Source organism: Cottoperca gobio, chromosome 19 (genome assembly GCF_900634415.1).
Source record: "Cottoperca gobio chromosome 19, fCotGob3.1, whole genome shotgun sequence".
NCBI lineage: Eukaryota > Metazoa > Chordata > Actinopteri > Perciformes > Bovichtidae > Cottoperca > Cottoperca gobio.
Genome location: NC_041373.1, coordinates 982,712 through 1,001,447, shown reverse-complemented (window position 1 = coordinate 1,001,447; position 18,736 = coordinate 982,712). Strand labels below are relative to the sequence as shown.

General features: G+C 44.4%; 1 protein-coding gene across 1 annotated transcript; it reads left to right on the top strand.

The window, feature by feature from the left end:
- Nucleotides 1-1,164: 1,164 nt before the first annotated feature.
- LOC115024814 (ectonucleotide pyrophosphatase/phosphodiesterase family member 7-like) lies at nucleotides 1,165-15,543 on the top strand. The gene is made up of 5 exons (XM_029456670.1): nucleotides 1,165-1,435; nucleotides 7,538-7,683; nucleotides 7,832-8,464; nucleotides 8,946-9,192; nucleotides 15,431-15,543. Exons 1-5 carry the CDS (start codon nucleotides 1,165-1,167, stop codon nucleotides 15,541-15,543), a joined length of 1,410 nt encoding a protein of 469 aa, XP_029312530.1.
- The last annotated feature ends 3,193 nt before the right edge of the window (nucleotides 15,544-18,736 follow it).

Below are 18,736 nucleotides of genomic sequence, written 5' to 3'. Positions count from 1 at the left end.
CGTCTTTAATATTACCCCCAATATCATTTTGTAATTGCTTTTTACTGTTTTTTGATAGTAGACGTGTTCTATAAAGATACCAGGTTATTACCTCTTTATTATAGAGCTGTAATAAAAAATTAACATTGGAAATCATTGCATCAGCAGTTTGCATTTCCTTACGTGAGAAACAGAAAATACAGTTTGGGATAGAAAGCTGTCAAAATCACATTGTTTTAGGGGTTGAATCAAACATTTATATTGTCATGTGTTGAAGCTAATCTTTTAACGCCTATTTGCACATTAGTTGAATTCAGCTACAAAAACACAAATGAAATTAAACACTGCTGTAGCAAATCCTTTTTGTTTAAAATGAACATTTATTCATACTCTAATTAATAACAGAGAGACCTATGACTTAAGTGCCAATTAATGGAAGTATTTACTGTAAAGCATTTTGGTGGGTCTACTCTTTGGCTGACTGCTGATTGTACTGGGCAGATTCAAAGGTTGAAGGTGTGCAGTGAGTATACAAAGTGATATTGAAAGACAACAGACAACCAGTTCAAGTACATATGTATGTGAATAGTGGAGAATCACTTCATCTCTAAGTTGAAATTAATGTAGATTTCTGCAAAAAGGAAAACTGTGCACTTGAGATGTTTAATATTAAGATACATTGTAGTAACATATGTGTACCTCTGTTTTATGTAAAAAAAAAAAGTAATACATTCAAGATACAACTAATAAAAGGAACTTTAAGGGAACAGCTTTTTGGTTTGTGTTCAATATTTCCCCATCTCACCTGTGTCAAAGTGTTGAGAATTATTCTCAGCCATCTCTATCTCTTTTTCACAGACACACATTCACTTTATCATATCACTGCATTTCCCGGATAAACATATGTTTATGGGTAGATAAGGGCTGCCCAATAATACAAGCATTGATAAGGGGTGTAACATAACACTAACATTGCGCCATACAGTCTCTTATATTTGCTTCAGGATAATGCCAGTCATACTGGAGTAAGAATAGAGGAACAATAAGTTATTTTCGGACATTGATGGTTGTAGTGGTCAGATGAAATAAATGATTTGGAGACAAAGCCGACACAGCTAAAAAAAGTCTACATAACCAGTGGAAACCAGTGGATTTTCAATTAATACAAGGTATAAATATTCAGTCATGCTGCTGCTCTGCCTTGCTGTCCTCTGCCTCACTGCCAGCTCTCCTTGTGATGCTGCCCCACCATGGAAGTCTGGGCTGCAGCCAGTTTTCACTGGGTCCGCCAGAAACAAGCTGCTGCTCATTTCCTTTGACGGCTTCCGCTGGGACTACGACCAAGATGTTGAAACCCCCTACCTGGATAAGATGGCCCAGGATGGGGTGAAGGCAGTCTATGTTACTCCACCATTTCTCACCATTACCAGCCCTTCTCACTTCACAATGCTGACAGGTAAAAGCAATAGCTGAGGGCTTTAAAATTTCCACGGTTCCCAATCACCCCAGATTTATCAAATGACTGAAATGAGTTTGGTATTTAAATGAACAATAACTAATTTTATCAATACATTCTGTATACTCACCGACTGGATAGTTAAACTGTCTACTGTCAAACAACTATAGCATTATGTCAACTTGAATTCTAGATTAATTCTTGAAGATTTTCAAAAAGTTTAAAAGATGCTTTTGTTTAATTGTTGTTGTTTTTTACAATAAAATATATAACAAACCAAAGTTTATCTCCAGAATAGTCCTGAAACCAAGCCTGGGATTGATCAATAATTTGAGGGCTTCAAATGTTTCTGATTCCAGAGTGATTGCCTCAGCTCCACATGCTCCCAATTGCCCTGTATTTCAGGCTCAGTCTCCTGTCAGTTTGTTGACCATTTTCAGAGATTTCAGAAATTTCTTGTAAAAAATAGAAGTTCACTTAGTTGCAAGGTGCGTAGAGAAGTGAAGCAGTTTTGAGGTACCAAGGTGCCACGGTGCAAAAACATTTCCTGGGCACACAAACCAAACTTGAGCTGAGGCTTGCGCATGCAGACAACCATCCATACATCCATCGTCCACCGCTTATCCAGGATCGGGTCTCTTCCCTTTTCCAGACCACATCCTCCAGCTCTGACTGGGGGATCCTGAGGCGTTCCCAGGCCAGTGAGGAGATATAATCTCTCTACCGAGTCCTGGGTCTTCCCCGGGGTCTCCTCCCAGCTGGACATGCCTGGAACACCTCCTTAGGGAGGCGCCCAGGTGGCATCCTTACTAGATGCCCGAACCACCTCAACTGGCTCCTTTCAACGTAAAGGAGCAGCGGCTCTAATCCGAGTCTCTCACGGATGGCTGAGCTTCTCACCCTATCTCCAAGGGAGACGCCTAACCCTAACCCACCTGTCTGAGAAAACCCATTTTGTTTTTTCGGTCATGACCCAGCCTTCATGACCATAGGTGAGGGTAGGAATGAAGATCGACCGGTATATTAAGAGTTTTGCCTTCTGGCTCAGCTCTCTTTTTGGCACAACGGTGCGGTAAAGTGACTGTAATACCGCCCCCGCTGCTCCGATTCTCCAGCCAATCTCTCCCTCACTCGCGAACATGATCCCGAGGTACTTGAACTCCTTCACTTGGGGTAATGGCTCATTCCCTACCCGGAGTAGGCAATCCACCGGTTTCCTGCTGAGAGCTATGGCCTCAGATTTTGAGGTGCTGATCCTCATCCCAATCACTTCACACTCGGCTGCGAACCGATCCAGTGACTGTTGAAGGTCACAGACCGATGATGCCATAAGGACCACATCATCTGCAAAGAGCCTCAGGTCACCGAACTGCAACCCCTCTCCTCCACGACTACGCCTTGATATCCTATCCATGAAAATCACGAACAGGATTGGTGAGGCCAACATTCACTGGAAACGAGTCCGACTTACTGCGAGTATCCGGACACTTTGGGCGTACAGGGATTTGATGGCCCTCAAAAGTGACCCCCTCACCCCATACTCCTGCAGCACCTCCCACAGTATCACCCGGGGGACCCGGTCATACGCCTTCTCCAGATCCACAAAACACATGTAGATGCACAAAACAGATGGGCGTACTCCCAGGCCCCCTCCAGGATCCTTGCGAGAGTAAAGAGTTGGTCCGTTGTTCCACGACCAGGACGGAATCCGCATTGTTCCTCTTCAATCAGAGGTTCGACTACCGGCCGAACCCTCCTTTCCAGTACCTTGGAGTAGACTTTACCAGGGAGGCTGAGAAGTGTGATACCCCTGTAGTTGGCACACACTCTCTGGTCCCCCTTTTTAAATAGGGGAACCACCACCCCGGTCTGCCAATCCCTAGGCACTGTCCCAGACTTCCACGCAATGTAGACGAGGCGTGTCAACCAAGAAACCAGAATTTCTGGACGGATCTCATCAACCCCTGCGGCTTTGCCACTGTGGAGTTGTTTGACTACCCCAGTGACTTCCATCAGGGAAATTGACGATGATCCCCCATCAGCTTCCAGCTTTGCCTCTACCGTAGAGGGCGTGTTAGTCGGAATCAGGAGTTCCTCAAAGTGCTCCTTCCACCGCCCGATAACCTTCTCAGTCAAAGTCAGCAGGGTCCCACCCTTGCTGTACACAGCTTGGATGGTTCCCCGCTTCCCCCTCCTCAGGTGCCGGATGGTTCTCCAAAAGCACCTTGGTGCCGACCCAAAGTTCTTTTCCATAGCTTCTCCAAACTTCTCCCACACCCGCTGCTTTGCCTCTGTACCCTGCCACTGTTTCCGGAGTCCTCCCGGATAAAATAACCCGGAAGGACTCGTTCTTCAGTCGGACAGCTTCCCTGACCACCGAGGGTTACCGCCCCTTGAGGCACCTAAGACCTTGAGACCACAGCTCATCACCGCAGCTTCAGCAATAGAGGTTTTGAACAGCACCCACTCAGGTTCAATGCCCCCAACCTCCACAGGGATGTCTGAAAAGCTCGGAGGTGTGAGTTAAAGATCCCCAGGACAGGGGCTTCCTCCAGACGTTCCCAATTCACCCGTACTACCCGTTTGGGTTTACCAGGTCTGTCCAGAGTCTTCCCCCATCCCTTGATCCAACTCACCACCAGAAGGTGATCAGTCGACAGCTCCGCCCCTCTCTTCACCCGAGTGTCCAAAACATGCGGCCTCAGATCAGATGATACGATTACAAAATCAATCATTGACCTTTGGCCTAGGGTGCTCTGGTACCACGTGCACTTATGAGCATCCTTATGTTCGAACATGGTGTTTGTTATGACCATTCCATGACTAGCACAGAAGTCCAACAACAAACAACCGTTCGGGTTTAGATCAGGGAGGCCCTTCCTCCCAATCACGCCTCTCCAGGTGTCTCCATCGTTTCCCACGTGTGCGTTGAAGTCTCCCATCAAGACTACGGAGTCCCCTACTGGAGCCCCCTGCAGGGCTCCAAGAAGGGTCTCCAAGAAGGCTGAATACTCCGAACTGCGGTTTGGGGCATTGGCACAAATAACAGTCAGAGTTTTCCCCCCCATAACCCGAAGGCGTAGGGAGGCGACCCTCTCGTCCACCGGGGTAAACTCCAACGTAGCGGCGCTCAGCCGGGGGCTGGTGAATATCCCCACCCCGGCCCGACACCTCACACCTTGGGCAACTCCGGATAAGAATAGAGTCCAACCCCTATCCAGGAGTACGGTTCCAGAGCCAAGACTGTGCGTGGAGGTAAGCCCCACCAGATCCGGTAGAACTGGTAGCAATCCACCTCCCGCAGAGAGAGAGAGGTGATATTCCACGTCCCCAGAGCCAGCCTCTGCTGCCCGGGTCTGGTCCGTCGAGGTCCCTGACCATCACTGCCACCCGTGTGACAGCGCACCCGACCCCAGCGGTTTTTCCCATGAGTGGTGGGCCCACAGGATGGATGGATGGGAGGCACCACGTAGCTTCTTCGGGCTGTGCCCGACCGGGCTCCGTGGCAAACCCGGCCACCAGGCGCTCGCTGTCGGGCCCTCCCTCTGGGCCTGGCTCCAGACGGGGGCCCCGGGCTTCCTCCGGGCAGGGTCTCGCCTTTCCTTTCTCTTTTTTTCATGAATTCGTTTTTGAACCATTCTTAGTCTGGCCCCTCGCCTGAGACCAATTTGCCTTGGGAGACCCTACCAGGAGCACTAGGCTCCAGACAACACAGCTCTCAGGTTCATAGGGACCCACAAACCCCTCCACCACGATAGGGTGATGGTTCTCAGAGAGGGCATGCAGACAACCACTCCAGACAATTGCAAAGCAGACAATTGATGTCACCAGGCAACTCCCATCATGCAAACCCAAATCTGATCAGCACCACACGGACAGCAGCCGAAGCATCACCTGTTCGCCACAATGGTGGAACGACCTCCCCATTAATGTCAGGTCAGCAGACAGTCCTCACACCTTCCGTCGCAGACTGAAAACTCATCTGTTTCAACTGCACCTCACCCAAAATTAAATTAAAATTTTTAATTTTAATGGTTAAAATTTCATTTTAGTGTTTCTTTATGTTGCACCTTTGTTTTGCTTTTTTGAAGTTATTGTTCTGCACTTGTTTCCTGAGTTATTTCCTCATGATTGTTTGCACTTATTGTATGTCGCTTTGGACAAAAGTGTCAGCTAAATGAACTGTTTTGTAAAAATACTTATTAGCTGTACAATTTGCCACTTCAAATTTGTAAATTCAACTTACATAGAGTATATCATTTAAAAATGGTGAGTTCTGAGTTTAGATACATGTTGAACACATCAGTATTTACTTTTTGCTTTTATTATAATTGTATAGAACATTTGAGTAATAAAATGTACATTATCAGTGAAAGCAAAATATGATGCAGTAATGTGAGTAATGTGGGCTGTTATTAGTATGGGTCCAAAATGTGGTTTCTCCACAAGGTGACTGGGCACCTCATTGTAAGAAACCAGTATAGGCAACTGGATATTGCTTCATGGATGGGTACAAGGCACCTAGGGGAGACCTGGAACATGCTTAGGGGGATTTACACTTTTAAGTATGCCCATGAACTTGGTGGGATTGCCTGAAGGAGCTTAAGGAGTCTACTTGGAGAAAGAAGGTCTCTCCTGTTAGTCTTGGCAGTTCTCAATAATAGGTTAAAATGGGTGGATAAAAGCTAATCTGTCCATCATGAAATAATGCATAATTTATCCTTCAGAACCAGTTTAAAGTCACCACACATTATGCTTTAGTTGTTCTGTACCTTCTTGCAAAAAGCCAGTGGGGGAACTCTTAATTAAAACAAATTGACGATTTTTGTTTTCAGGCCGTGACCCTTACTCTGAATTTAGACATTTCTAACACTGCGGATCTGTCAAGATGGGAGGACAAGGAGGTGAAACTAGGGAGAGGGTCAGAGACAGAGAGAGGAAGCGAGAGGAAGCGAGAGAGAGAGAGAGAGGGTAAGACAGACAGAGATTGATAGACACACAGCTGTGCTTGTAGGACACAAACAGAGAGATAGAGAGGTGCTGTGGCTTTCAGAAAGTTTACAGTATTCTCGACAGCAAGACAAACATAAACCATAATACTAGGCTTAAATCATACATTCAGATTCAGCCTGACATGCCAGAAAGATAGTGGCAACAGGTAGAAAGTACTCAAAAATAAGCCGCTAGCTGAAAGTTAAGGCAATAAGATGAGTTTTAAGTTTGGATTTAAGGCCTAATTAGACATGATGATGACAGACTGAGTCGAATTAAGAGTAGGATAGGAGAATATTGCAAAAATATATACACAAATGGGAGAGTGTGTGTATGTGCAAGAGAGAAAGTGTGTGCGCCTGTCGGGGCGCGCCAAAAAGAATATGGAGGCGGTCCTGTGACCGTCTCTACGTGCTCTGCGTACGTGTGTAGATACGCGTGTAGAACAAATGGGACATATGAAGCGAGAGCTTTGAGCCCTTATTTCTGTGTGTGTCGCTGTGTTAAAAGGGGAAATGATTAATGTGCGATTGTAATGTGTTTGATAATGGTGCTGGGTTAAGAAGATGTTAGTGTGCATGCGACTCCTGGCAACACAACCTAAGATTACCCATTAGCTATGTACAACAGATTACACAAAACTAGCCGCAATGCGGTTGGGAACCGCGTGGGGCAAAGAAGGTCCATAGAGGAGGGGAGCTGCGGAAGAAAGAGAGAGAAGACATGGCTGTGTTAAAAAGTGACATCAGTTTGCAGGAAGTGAAGGAGGGTCTAGACACAAAGGATCATGGTATATTGAGTCCAATAGCTCAATATCCATACTGTGAGGAAACCAAAAGATGGGTCAACAGTATCAAGGTGTTTTAACTTTATTGGTAGACCAGTGGATTCAGGACGAGAAGGTCAGATATAAAACACGTGATGGAGTTAAAAATTCACAATGACTAAAAATTGTATACCAGGTTAAAGCACGTACATCATCATAAAATTATGTCTTAAAACTGGATAAAATGTCAATTTATGACAGATATTCTGTCCTTCAGAGACCACAGCGACGCATACGCAGACTAAAGCAGCAGTGTTTCAACTTGTTGTTTTTGTTTTCCGCAGGACGTAACGTCGAGAATCACGGAGTAATCCACAACATTTGGTTTAACACTATCACTCAGGAGAAGAAGCAGTACTACATGACTCAGTTTGTTGATTCCTACTGGAACAACGGCAGCTTACCCATTTGGATAACAGCACAGAGACAGGTTATTTAGATCCATCTATCTGTTTTCTACTTTCCTACCTCAAATATTTTCTGTATTATCTATCTATAGTATCCCATTCTATGGAAAAGTCACAATTACCACAGTATTTTTGTTTAAATTATTGAACATTTGTTTTATATTCTTCCAGGGTCTAAAAGCAGGTTCTCTGCACTTCCCTGGCACAGCAGCCACCTACAAAGGGGAGACTGTGGGGGTAAGACAAGTTGAACCTCGTTTCTATGATCATTCAAATGAGACAGATTGGAAGCTAAACATCAACAAGGTGATTGGAGAGTGGTTCCACCAAAAGGATCAGGACTTTGTCTCCTTGTACTTTGGAGAACCAGATTTGACTGGGCACAAATATGGACCAGATTCCCCGAAACGTCGTGAGATGGTCCAGCAAGTAGATCGTACTGTCGGCTACATCCGGGACAAGATCCAAGACTATGGCCTTACTGACAAGCTCAACATTATCATCACTGCTGACCACGGGATGTCTACAGTTCTACAGGATGGACTAGTTGAGAAGATCATCCTCTCTAAAATCCCTGGCTTCAGCTTCAAGGATATCCAGTTCCAACTGTTGGATTATGGCCCTGTTGGGATGTTGCTTCCTAAAGAGGGGATGCTGGAAAAGGTCTACGAGGCTCTGAAAGGAAGCCACCCTCATCTTCATGTGTATAAAAAGGAGGAGATGCCAGCTAGACTGCACTACAGTAACCATCCTCGGATCTTGCCCATCATCCTCATAGCTGACCCTGGATACATTGTCAATGGGGTGAGAGAATGCAGAATTTCAGATATTCACACATTCAGTGGGGTGAGAGATCAAACTGTGTATTTGAGATTTGAGGAACTATGTATGTTTAAAACTCTTTGTGTGCTAGGAGGGTTGAACAGTCAGATTTGCTCTTCAACTTCCAGTTTACATGCGCTTGCCCACAGTCCCTGCTTGTTTAAAGGTCACATTCACACAAATGTAAAGGACAGATGTACTTTCATGTGGATGACTTGATTGTCCTTTACCACTGCATCTAAATTAAAAGGTATTGCATAAGCATTAGGTGTAACCAGTTGTATAAGACACATGTACTACTTAATCAAAATGTCCCGGATCGAATCCGCCTGCCGATATTTGTTGCTCGTCACCCCCTTCTCTCTCACCTATCCCATCAGTTTCTTTATTATATTCTATCAGTAAAGCCCTTAAATTATCAACTATGTTTCTCATGAAACTTCTGATTTCTTTGTCCATATAGTTCTTACCTGTGCACTATACCAAAGGAGAGCATGGCTTTGATAACGAAGTTATGGACATGAAAGCATTCTTCAGGGTGGTGGGGCCTGACTTTCGGAAAAACAAGATTGTAGATCCCCTTGACCTGGTTGACGTGTACCCTCTGATGTGCCATCTATTGGGGATAAACCCGGAGATCAATGATGGACACCTGGACAATACCAAACACATGCTGGTTCCCAAGAATAACACAGGAGGAGACATCAACAGTAAGTGTATAAATGATTGTTTTTTTTGTCTGTAACTGTGCTGCTGCCTATCTTGGCCAGGACACTCTTGAAAAAGAGATTTTTAATCTCAATGAGGCCATATCCTGGTTAAATAAAGGTTATAAATAAATAAATAAATTATGTTAATAACAGCAATTCTATGCACAGGTTGACCAACAAGAATGTGCAGCGACAGGAACTGGATTGTTTCTTGCAGGTGCTAATATGCTTACGTTACATAATTGAAAGCATGTTACTAAATGTTTAGCATTATACAACAACACAAACACAAAGAATTACGTGAATTTAGAATTAACAAATTAAATGCATACACAAAGTACATGACAACAAGCACAAACAAACAATCACAATCCAAATCATAGTCAGCACGGAATCTGTGGATTTACAAAATACTGTAGCTGAGCTAAAACGATGGGAACCGCCAAACGTTGCTATGGAACATACAAAACTCCTCCTAGCTCAGCTGCATGTCAGCTGTAGCTGACCCGAGGCACACAACACATGACAGAACTTCAAAAGTAGCATACTTTCAGCTTGCAATGTTAGCTTACAATATTAATGCAGCTCGTTCAGAGAGTGACAAAATGTTGTTTTAAACAATGGACAGCGCTTTTCTTGTGAGTAGGTGTGTGCGCCACATACGACATGCTGCAACAGCTGTTTCTACAAGTCTCCCTCGAAAAATTTTCATAAATTCAAAATATATTTATTTCTCTGATAGGTCTACCTCCTTATGAATGCTCTGATTAATAAATGTATTCTTTGATTATAAAACTGTCGGCTTATGTTATTACAGGCTGATATTTGGAGTTTCTAGACAAAACAACCTATCGTACCAGTAGCAGTAGCCTGCATATGAGACTGTGGACGACTCTTATCCACAGTCAGTTAAAAGGACAGACAGAGAGGAGGTATAGGGTCACACACTGCTTTATTCACCACTGGCCTTCCGGCTCACACAGGTAACGTTCCTTTACAGTCACAGCTGACAGGTAACTCTCCCGTCCGCGGCTCTGCGCTCTGCTGTTCTGCGGCTGCGCTGCGGCGTTGCGTCGTGGCTGAAGGAGGGTCTCCGTATCCTCTGGAACCCAGCCTACTGCAAGAGAACAGAACCAGGCCATCACCATGCATTTATTATGTGACTGATTACCTGATTACCTGATTCCGACGGACACTCCCGTCTCTCCCCAGTAGCTGGCGCCCTAACCACACCCCACTGCCACAGATATGTATAAGGAACATTGGTAAATTGAAGCGTCTACTGATAGTCTATATATGTGGTTCACAATAATATGGGCACCAATAATTTAGGCAAGGCTTAGCCTTCTTTAGTCTACATTACTAGCCATCCCTAGCCAAAGGGTCACCCTTCTCCCCCAGTGAAGCAAACTTATACATGGAACATTTTAAAACAATTTCAGTGACTGACTTCTACTGGTACCAGTACAAAGATGGTATTTTAAGAAAACTGCACTACTCCAGTATCTACAGCTTCATCTAACACATCAATAATATCAACCCAAGTTCACCAATGAACAAAGCACCATGATGAGCTGCCGTTCAGACATGTTCATGTTAGGCTGACAAAATCAGGACATTGCACAAGAAGCCCACTCACACAGACGATATTTTAATTACCAACCGCGACAGCAACACTGGTATTGTTTTCACCTTATGAGTCTTTGTGTGTGTGTGTGTGTGTGTGTGTGTGTGTGTGTGTGTGTGTGTGTGTGTGTGTGTGTGTTATGATCTTGGTTTCTGTTTCCTGCCCGTGGGGAGGTGGCTGAAAGGCCTTGGTTGAGGAGTCTTCTGCCTGAGGAGATCAGGGATTTCCTCAACCTCGTAGATCGGTCTGCCTTCCAGTCAACTCGCCAGCTCACCGTTCCTCCTGCTCCAGCACCAGACCCATTTCTGGGTACCTGCCTAGCCCGGGAAGGACCTCTGTGTGTGCAAAAGGCTTCTAGGTCCCTGAGGAGGAGATTTGGCCCTGCTAGCCACCGTCATTCTGGCTCCCAGTTCATCGTTCCTGCAGCTGGACCACCGCAGCCCCCTGTTTCCACTGCCGGGCCGCGACAGCCTCAAGTTCATGCTGCCGGGCCGCGAGAGACCGCTGTTTCTGCTGCTGGACCTCCACAGACCTCCGTTCCCGCTGCCAGCCCCTGTGTTCCCTCTGTCCCCCGAGACCCCAGTCCCTGTGCTCCCTGTCCCTCAAGACCCCAGCCCCTGTGCTCCCTGTCTCTCGAGACCCCAGCCCCTGTTCTCCCTGTAATCCCTTCGCCTCCCCAGACCTCGGAGGTCCCTTCGCTCCCCTCCCCTCTCGATGGCCCTTTGCTCCCCTCCCCTCTCGATGTCCCTTTGCTCCCCTCCTCTCTCGATGTCCCTTTGCTCCCCTCCCCTCTCGATGTCCCTTTGCTCCCCTCTCCTCTCGAGGTCCCTTTGCTCCCCTCTCCTCTCGAGGTCCCTTTGCTCCCCTCTCCTCTCGAGGTCCCTTTGCTCCCCTCTCCTCTCGAGGTCCCTTTGCTCCCCTCTCCTCTCGAGGTCCCTTCGCTCCCCTCTCCTCTCGAGGTCCCTTCCCAAGCCCGGCCTCCTAAGCAGCTCCAAGCAGCTCCGTACGCTTCCATCCCGGCCTCGCCACCGGCTTCCAGCCTGGCCTCCGGAGCGGCTCCGCCCGCTTCCAGCCCAGCCTCTCTGCCGGCCTCCTGAACGGCTACAGCCGCATCCAGCCCAGGCTCTCCGACCGCCTCCACACCGGCCTCGCCACCGGCTTCCAGCCCAGCGGCTCTGCCCGCTTCCAGCCCAGCCTCTCTGCCGGCCTCCTGAACGGCTCCAGCCGCATCCACCCCAGGCTCTCCGCCCGCCTCCAGCACGGCCTCCAGAGTGGTCCCGTCCGCCTCGCCGTCCTCCAGAGCGGTCTCCTGCCCCGCCTCCTGCGGGCCTTAGACCCTCCTCCGGCGCCCCTCCACCCATCCTGTTGGATTTTTGTGACTTTGTGACGTCTGGGATCCGTCCCTTGAGGGGGGGGGGGGTTATGTTATGATCTTGGTTTCTGTTTCCTGTTTTATTTTTGAAATGTTCCCTTCCCCTTGTGTCATGTCTGGTATTACTTCCTGCCCATGTGTTTTCTGCCTTTCTCCCCAGGTGTGTCTCGTTCCCTTCATTAGTTTCCTCCTGTGTATTTGCCTTTCTCTCCCAGCTGTGTCTCGTTCCCTCGTTTAGTGTCTGTGTGTATATATCCCTGTCTGTCCCAGTGTTCCTGGTGAGTTCATCTTCTAAGTGTCACCCCTGTTGGTGTCTCTTTGTGCTCCTCGTGCTCTGCTCCTTGTGCTCCTCATGCTCTGCTCCTTGTACTCCTCGTGCTCCTCAGTTTTATTTGTTACTTTGTATTTTTACTTTATTTTTACTTTATTTTTGCTTTATTTTATAAAAAGCTCTCTTTTTGTTAGAACCTTGTCCAGTGTACTGCATTAATCATTCAGACAAGTGATTGGGAATTTTTTAGGCACTGGAACACTGGCTGCTGACTTGAAACATGATGGAACAATAGCCTGGTCCAGCGAAGTGTTGAAGATGTCCGTGAGGACATGGGCCAGCTGGTCGGCACAGTCCCTGAGCAGCCGTCCTGGAATACTGTCCGGGCCCACCGCCTTCCGGGGGTTAACTTTCTTCAGCTTCCTCCGGACATCAGCTGTGTCGAGTGATTGTTCATCATGCTGGGGGACAGCTTTCATTGCAGTTGTGTTTAGTGCCTCAAAGCGTCCAAAGTGATTATTGAGGTTGTTGAGAAAGATTGTGTTGTCCTCACAGGGTGGTGGAGCAGCCTTGTATCCAGTGATGGTTTGAATTCCCTGCCACATGCGCCTGGTATTCATGGCGTCATTAAAGAAACTCTGGATTTTTTTGACCATGGGTGTGCTTTAAGTGTTTACATTTACATTATATGGGTGGCTGAGAGCTGTTAAAGGTATGGACGGAGTCCGCCAGAAAGTGTGTGTGTGTGTGTGTGTGTGTGTGTGTGTGTGAGAGAGAGAGTTCATGGCAAAATGTGGTCCTTGGGTCACCTACTGTCGCGTGATTTACCACAAATCGCAAAATGATCTCTAGTATGAACTCCAGCGGTTATCATAACATCTTATCATTGAGGAGGATGACAGGGAGAGGGAGGTGCAGCAAGTCCAGGCTCTGACATAAGATCAGGACAGACACTGTTAACTCAACAGGGACCACCAGAAATATTTACCACAACCCATTAAACACCTTAAGATCTTTGATGGTACACCCTAAAGACAGGATCTGAAAACTGAAGTGGTGTATGCCATCTTTATGGCATCACACGTGACAGCTGTAGTAAAACACTACACATAGCAGAGTAATGTTACATCCCTATGGTGGAATAGGGAAACTTACGACTGTAACACAACAACAGGATTGAAAGAGACAAAGTAGTGGAGGATATAAGTAAAAAAAACTTTTTTTATTATTTGATTATTTACATTATTTACAAAAGAAATGTTGAAAAATCAACTGTATCTTAGCACCACTGGGAAAGGTCAAAGGTTATCAACCAGTAGTCAGTGGATATTTTTATCCATCTTTGAACAAAGACAGGGGGCTACCATCTCCCCCATGAATGTATTAACCACATTTAAAGAGGCCGTCACATTCATTCCTATTAAATTGCTTTTTTGGGCTCATATGTCAAGTAAGCGTCCACATGCCTCTTCATGTTGTGTGCATGATTGTCCAATGAGTTGGAGTATTTTATGGTATTTGTACAAATTGGTTTTAATAATGGTAAACTTTCCCATTAATGAAAAGAAATGGACTGACTCCAAACTGAACTTTTGCCATGAGCTGTCTGAATATGCAACCACCATCTGATACTTTAAAAACTATAAAGCAGTGAAAACAATGTTTTTGTTAAATATGGTATATTAAAATAAAAATGTTTTTTCCTTTCCAAATCTTAGTGAATTAGTTAGTCTTCATCTTCATGACAGCTGAACCAAGATCTAGAGCAGGGGTGGGGAACCTCCAGCCTCCGGGCCGTGTACGTGTACGTAATCATAAACACATGCAAAAAATCTACTCCAAAAAAATAAATACAAATCTATACAGCAATAGAATAAAACGGGCGACTGACGTTGTTCCTGGCCAAGGTCTCAGGGTCCTTGAACACAACACGAGCGGAACGTGCCATCACGTGGTCACGTCATGTCAAAAAACATAAATATTAAAAGAGACTGTCATTGACATCAGCGAACGCAAAATGGCGAGTGTAAAAAAGAAAAAACTGGATGCGGAATGTCGCACTCTCCAGGAGAAATGGACGATTATTTCTTTGTGGAAGTAAAAGGCCAGTGTGCGTAGTTTGTGCGGACGCTCTTGCGGTGATGAAAAAGGCTCTCGAGCGTCATTACAGCACGAAACATGCCGAACTGCATGAGCTGAAAGGACGAGTGCGTTTGGATAAAGTTAACTCTCTTCGGCGGAGTTTGGCCCAACAAGCAGCTCTCTCCAGAGCGTAACATAAAAACATGGAAAGATAAAACAGAAAGATACATGAATGAAAAAGTTGCTTTTTTTGCACGGCATGAAAGAAAGGTGAAATGAATGGGCTTTGTCTTAATTTTGTTAGCAGAGGTTATGAGTTCAATAATTAGTATGGCCCTAGAAGGATTTTGTAAAAATTGAAATGGCCTTTGATAGGAAAAAGGTTCCACACCCCTGTTCTAGAGCATAAACTGTGCATAAAGATGGAGGACATGATAGCTCCCCAAAAGTGAAGCCAAAACATTTCCATTGCTCCCTGGTGGCTGGCTGCAGCGTCAGTCATGAATCCATGTTAGCGGATGTGAAATGGGCCATATAAAATGTTTGATTGACATGATGATTTGATTGACAGCTGTTCTGAGTGAAGTAACAGTCGCAAAGCCAGAGGTTTATGAATTGTACGTTGAGTAGGAACACCCAATAGTCCAATAGAAAAAAGGACTTTGCTCCGAAAATACACACTTTGCCAACAATGTGTAACGTCAACGACATTACACAGGTTGTATTACATTATCTATACAGCTGTAAAGTCATATCATATCAGTAAGTACAAGGTTATTGTGCTTTCTAAGATTTCTGCACAATGAAGCAAATATGTAAAGCTAAAGTTCATAATCTGTGAGTGTCCTCTTATGCTTGCATGTTTTCTGTCTGTCTGCAGATCCAGAGAAGTATAATGGAATGGAGGCGCTGATTGGCTTCTCAGCAGTGATTGGGTTTCTTGTGCTTTTGTTCATCATAACCACATCCTACAACATGTGTAAAAGGACCAGAGAATAATGAATTTTGACATTTATCTTAAAATTGAGATTTTACGGTGGAGGGACCGCTGGCAAGTTGCTGCCGCGCCTCCACCGTGTTCTGTTTGTTTGTTCTGTTTGTTTGGTTTGGTTTTTTTTTGTTGTAACTTGTGTTGTCTGCTGCTGAAGCATCTCTATATGCTGCTCATTTGTTTTGTAAAAACATCAGAGTCACTTACGGCAGTTGTCGTCATTTCGATGCCGACAACTGGTAGCCTGGAGCTAACCTCGCCGGTAAGGGGCTCACCTGTGGGGGCCTGACAGGTGTCCTCTGTGCTCTCTGCGGCTGGATACTCTGATATGGCGTGCCTTGCTACACACGCCTGATCGAGGCTGTCTTGCTGACTATCCTGCCTGTTCTCCGTGGCTCAACATTGTTCCTGTGGTGTATCGCTAACACGGAGGCTGCCCCGTCACTGTGTCCCTGCCCACCTTCTAACCGGCTGACCTGCTGCTGGGCCCGGGTCTCCCCGCCTGGGTGTAGCCTGCAGTCTGTGGCTACAGCTAATACACTCGACCCCTCTGCCCGGCTGGTTTCGTAGCCTCCTTGACATCACCTGGACTATGAAACTGCTGGATGATATTGTTTCTGACCCCTCTACACCACCATGGGGATCATCAAACTTATCATATATATATATATATATATATATATATATATATATATGGATTGCGCTTTGTTTTGTGTCTACACTATATGTCTGGTTTTGTTTGTCTGCTCTCCCTATTTGCTGTTTTTATCTCCTGTATTTTATAAGGTGTCCTTGGATGTCTTGAAAGGCCTCCAAATAAAATGTATTATTATTATTAAAAACCTTTTTTTAAAAGGGAGAAATTAAATTTAAAAAAAGGTTTTTAATTTTTAGTATTTCCTACTTATACAAGAGTACACTTACTGTAGGCGAAGGAGACATTCTTTATTTATGAGTTAATGTGTCAAGATGATGGAGGAGTCAGCTTCTCAGGGCAGCTTCGTAATCAAACGTAGTTGTGAAATAAATTCCTTTATGTAAAACAATCTGGCAAACTCAATCCAGTTGATAAGATTTTATTCGTGTTTGCTGTAGCTCAAGATAATTGTGTTTAAAAACGACACTCTCTTCAGCATGTGTTCACCATTACTTTGCAATACATACAACTTACTGTGTTAAAGAAAATGTTGTGATACATGAACATTTCCTTTGTATACATATAGGTTTTTAGCATTGTTAATTGTTAATAATAATATAATATAAAATTGTATTTTAGCTTCAAGTGGTAATAAACTATATTCTGCAAATAAAAAATGGGGGGATATTTGGTAGATAACTTTTTTTCAGGACTACTGTAATGGTTTGAGGAGATTGATATATATTATATTCCATTGCAGTTGCATCCTGCCCTTCTGTGAACTCAGAGCTCATATCAAAGTCTCACCTAATCTAATTTAAAGACCAATATTATGCACACGCACTCTGCAGAGGTTATTCTAGAATATCCACGGGTTGATTGTACTTTAACTAAGTACAAGAATTATTATTATATTATTGGTGAAAACAAGCAACATAATTTGAAACTTTTTCTGAAAGTTGAGATAAGTTGAGGTCATTTTCAGGGCATTTGGAGTCGAATGGTATATGTCTGTTGTCATTTTTGGGACCCCACAAATTAAGTTTTTGAGGTATTTTTCGAAATCAAAGTTTTTTTAAATGTAGGTATTTTTTTAAATACATTTGATGAGCTTTGGTCTTCATTTTCAAGTTTCTCATTTTGTATACTCAGTGTCCACAATTGCAAGCCTACTTCCCTACAAACTCTCATAACTACAACACATAAGTTGATAGAGCAGATTTTACAAAGTGGTTCCTCACAGATAATAATGTGAAGAGAGATTGGCTTTTTTATGACAGCAACGCCACTCAGGGATGCAAACAGGTTAAAAAAAAAAAGGTGAGTACATTGTGTGGACAGAGAAAACCTGCAACAACTTGGGGGACCAAGGGCATCTTAAGTGGGGAGGCCGGCAGAGGGGGCGGCCACCCCAGGACCCTTGCTCAGTGGGGTCCACTAATGAGCTAATGTATTTCAGTACAGTACAGTAGGGACCGGGACCTTACTTTACCTCAGCAGCAGAACGCTATATGTATATATATATATATATATATATATTAGGGCTGTCAAGCGATTAACAAAAATGTATCTAATTAATTACATATATCAATATTTGCTGTGATAAGCATCTCAAAATATTCAAATGGATTTTGTAAGATTAGTGAATCAATGAGTAGCATTATAAACTTAAAGGTCAACATGTATTTTATTTCAATACTCTTTCTCCAATATCTTGTATGCTACAATTATCTTAGACAACACAGACCATCAGTGCAATTTAAAATCTGGCATAACATCTTTCATTGCACAATAAACAATATATTTAAAAGTTGTGTCATGTGACGCCATGTGTAAAGTCTCCATTAACCCCCTGTCCTCTACCACCTGCAGTCCATTGCAATCCATCTAGCGATTGAGTTGTTAATATGTCTCAGGTAGACCGACTCATTCTGCGTCTGAACGCCTGATCTAGATGTATGACGAGACGGTTCGCTCACTTTAGCATCAGCGGCGGTGCTAGCTAGCTTTTAGACACGGTAACACTGCAATCATCTCGATTTTGCATGAGAAAGGAAAAGACCCAAAGCTATGTTCAAATGTATCCGTTATTAATTATGATATTAAATTGTATGCAAAGGTTTTGGCAGTACTGCCAAAACCTTTGCATACAATTTAATAGTATGGCAGTATATATATTTAGGGAAAACTCTATCAGCACCATGTGCAATGCTGTCTGTAAGCGCAGAAAAACCTTTGACCGTCTTCAGTGGTCTTATCTGTGGTACACAATGCAGCATTTGGGAAAGATTTCATAAACATGCTTAAAACTTTATATTCTAATGCAGTGACTAAAAAAGGCAATAATGTTTTCCACAGTTTGCGATGTACCCATCAGGTATGCCCAGCCTCGGCACTACTGTTGGCCCTATTCTCAGAACTGTTAGAAAAAATATGGAATTCCCAAGAAGTAAAGGGGATAGCAGTGTGTTCATAAGACATTCATAAGACATTGTTATATGCGTATTCTTTTGTTATTACATCTCGATCATGTACCGACCTCTCTTCTAAAATATTCTTAAAGA

Coding starts and splice junctions, on each gene's coding strand:
- LOC115024814 (XM_029456670.1), top strand. CDS start 1,165: ATGCTGCTGCTCTGCCTTGCTGTCCTCTGCCTCACTGCCAGCTCTCCT. Junction 1,436..7,537: donor TCACTTCACAATGCTGACAG/GTAAAAGCAATA, acceptor TGTTTTCCGCAG/GACGTAACGTCGAGAATCAC. Junction 9,193..15,430: donor CACAGGAGGAGACATCAACA/GTAAGTGTATAA, acceptor CTGCAGATCCAG/AGAAGTATAATGGAATGGAG.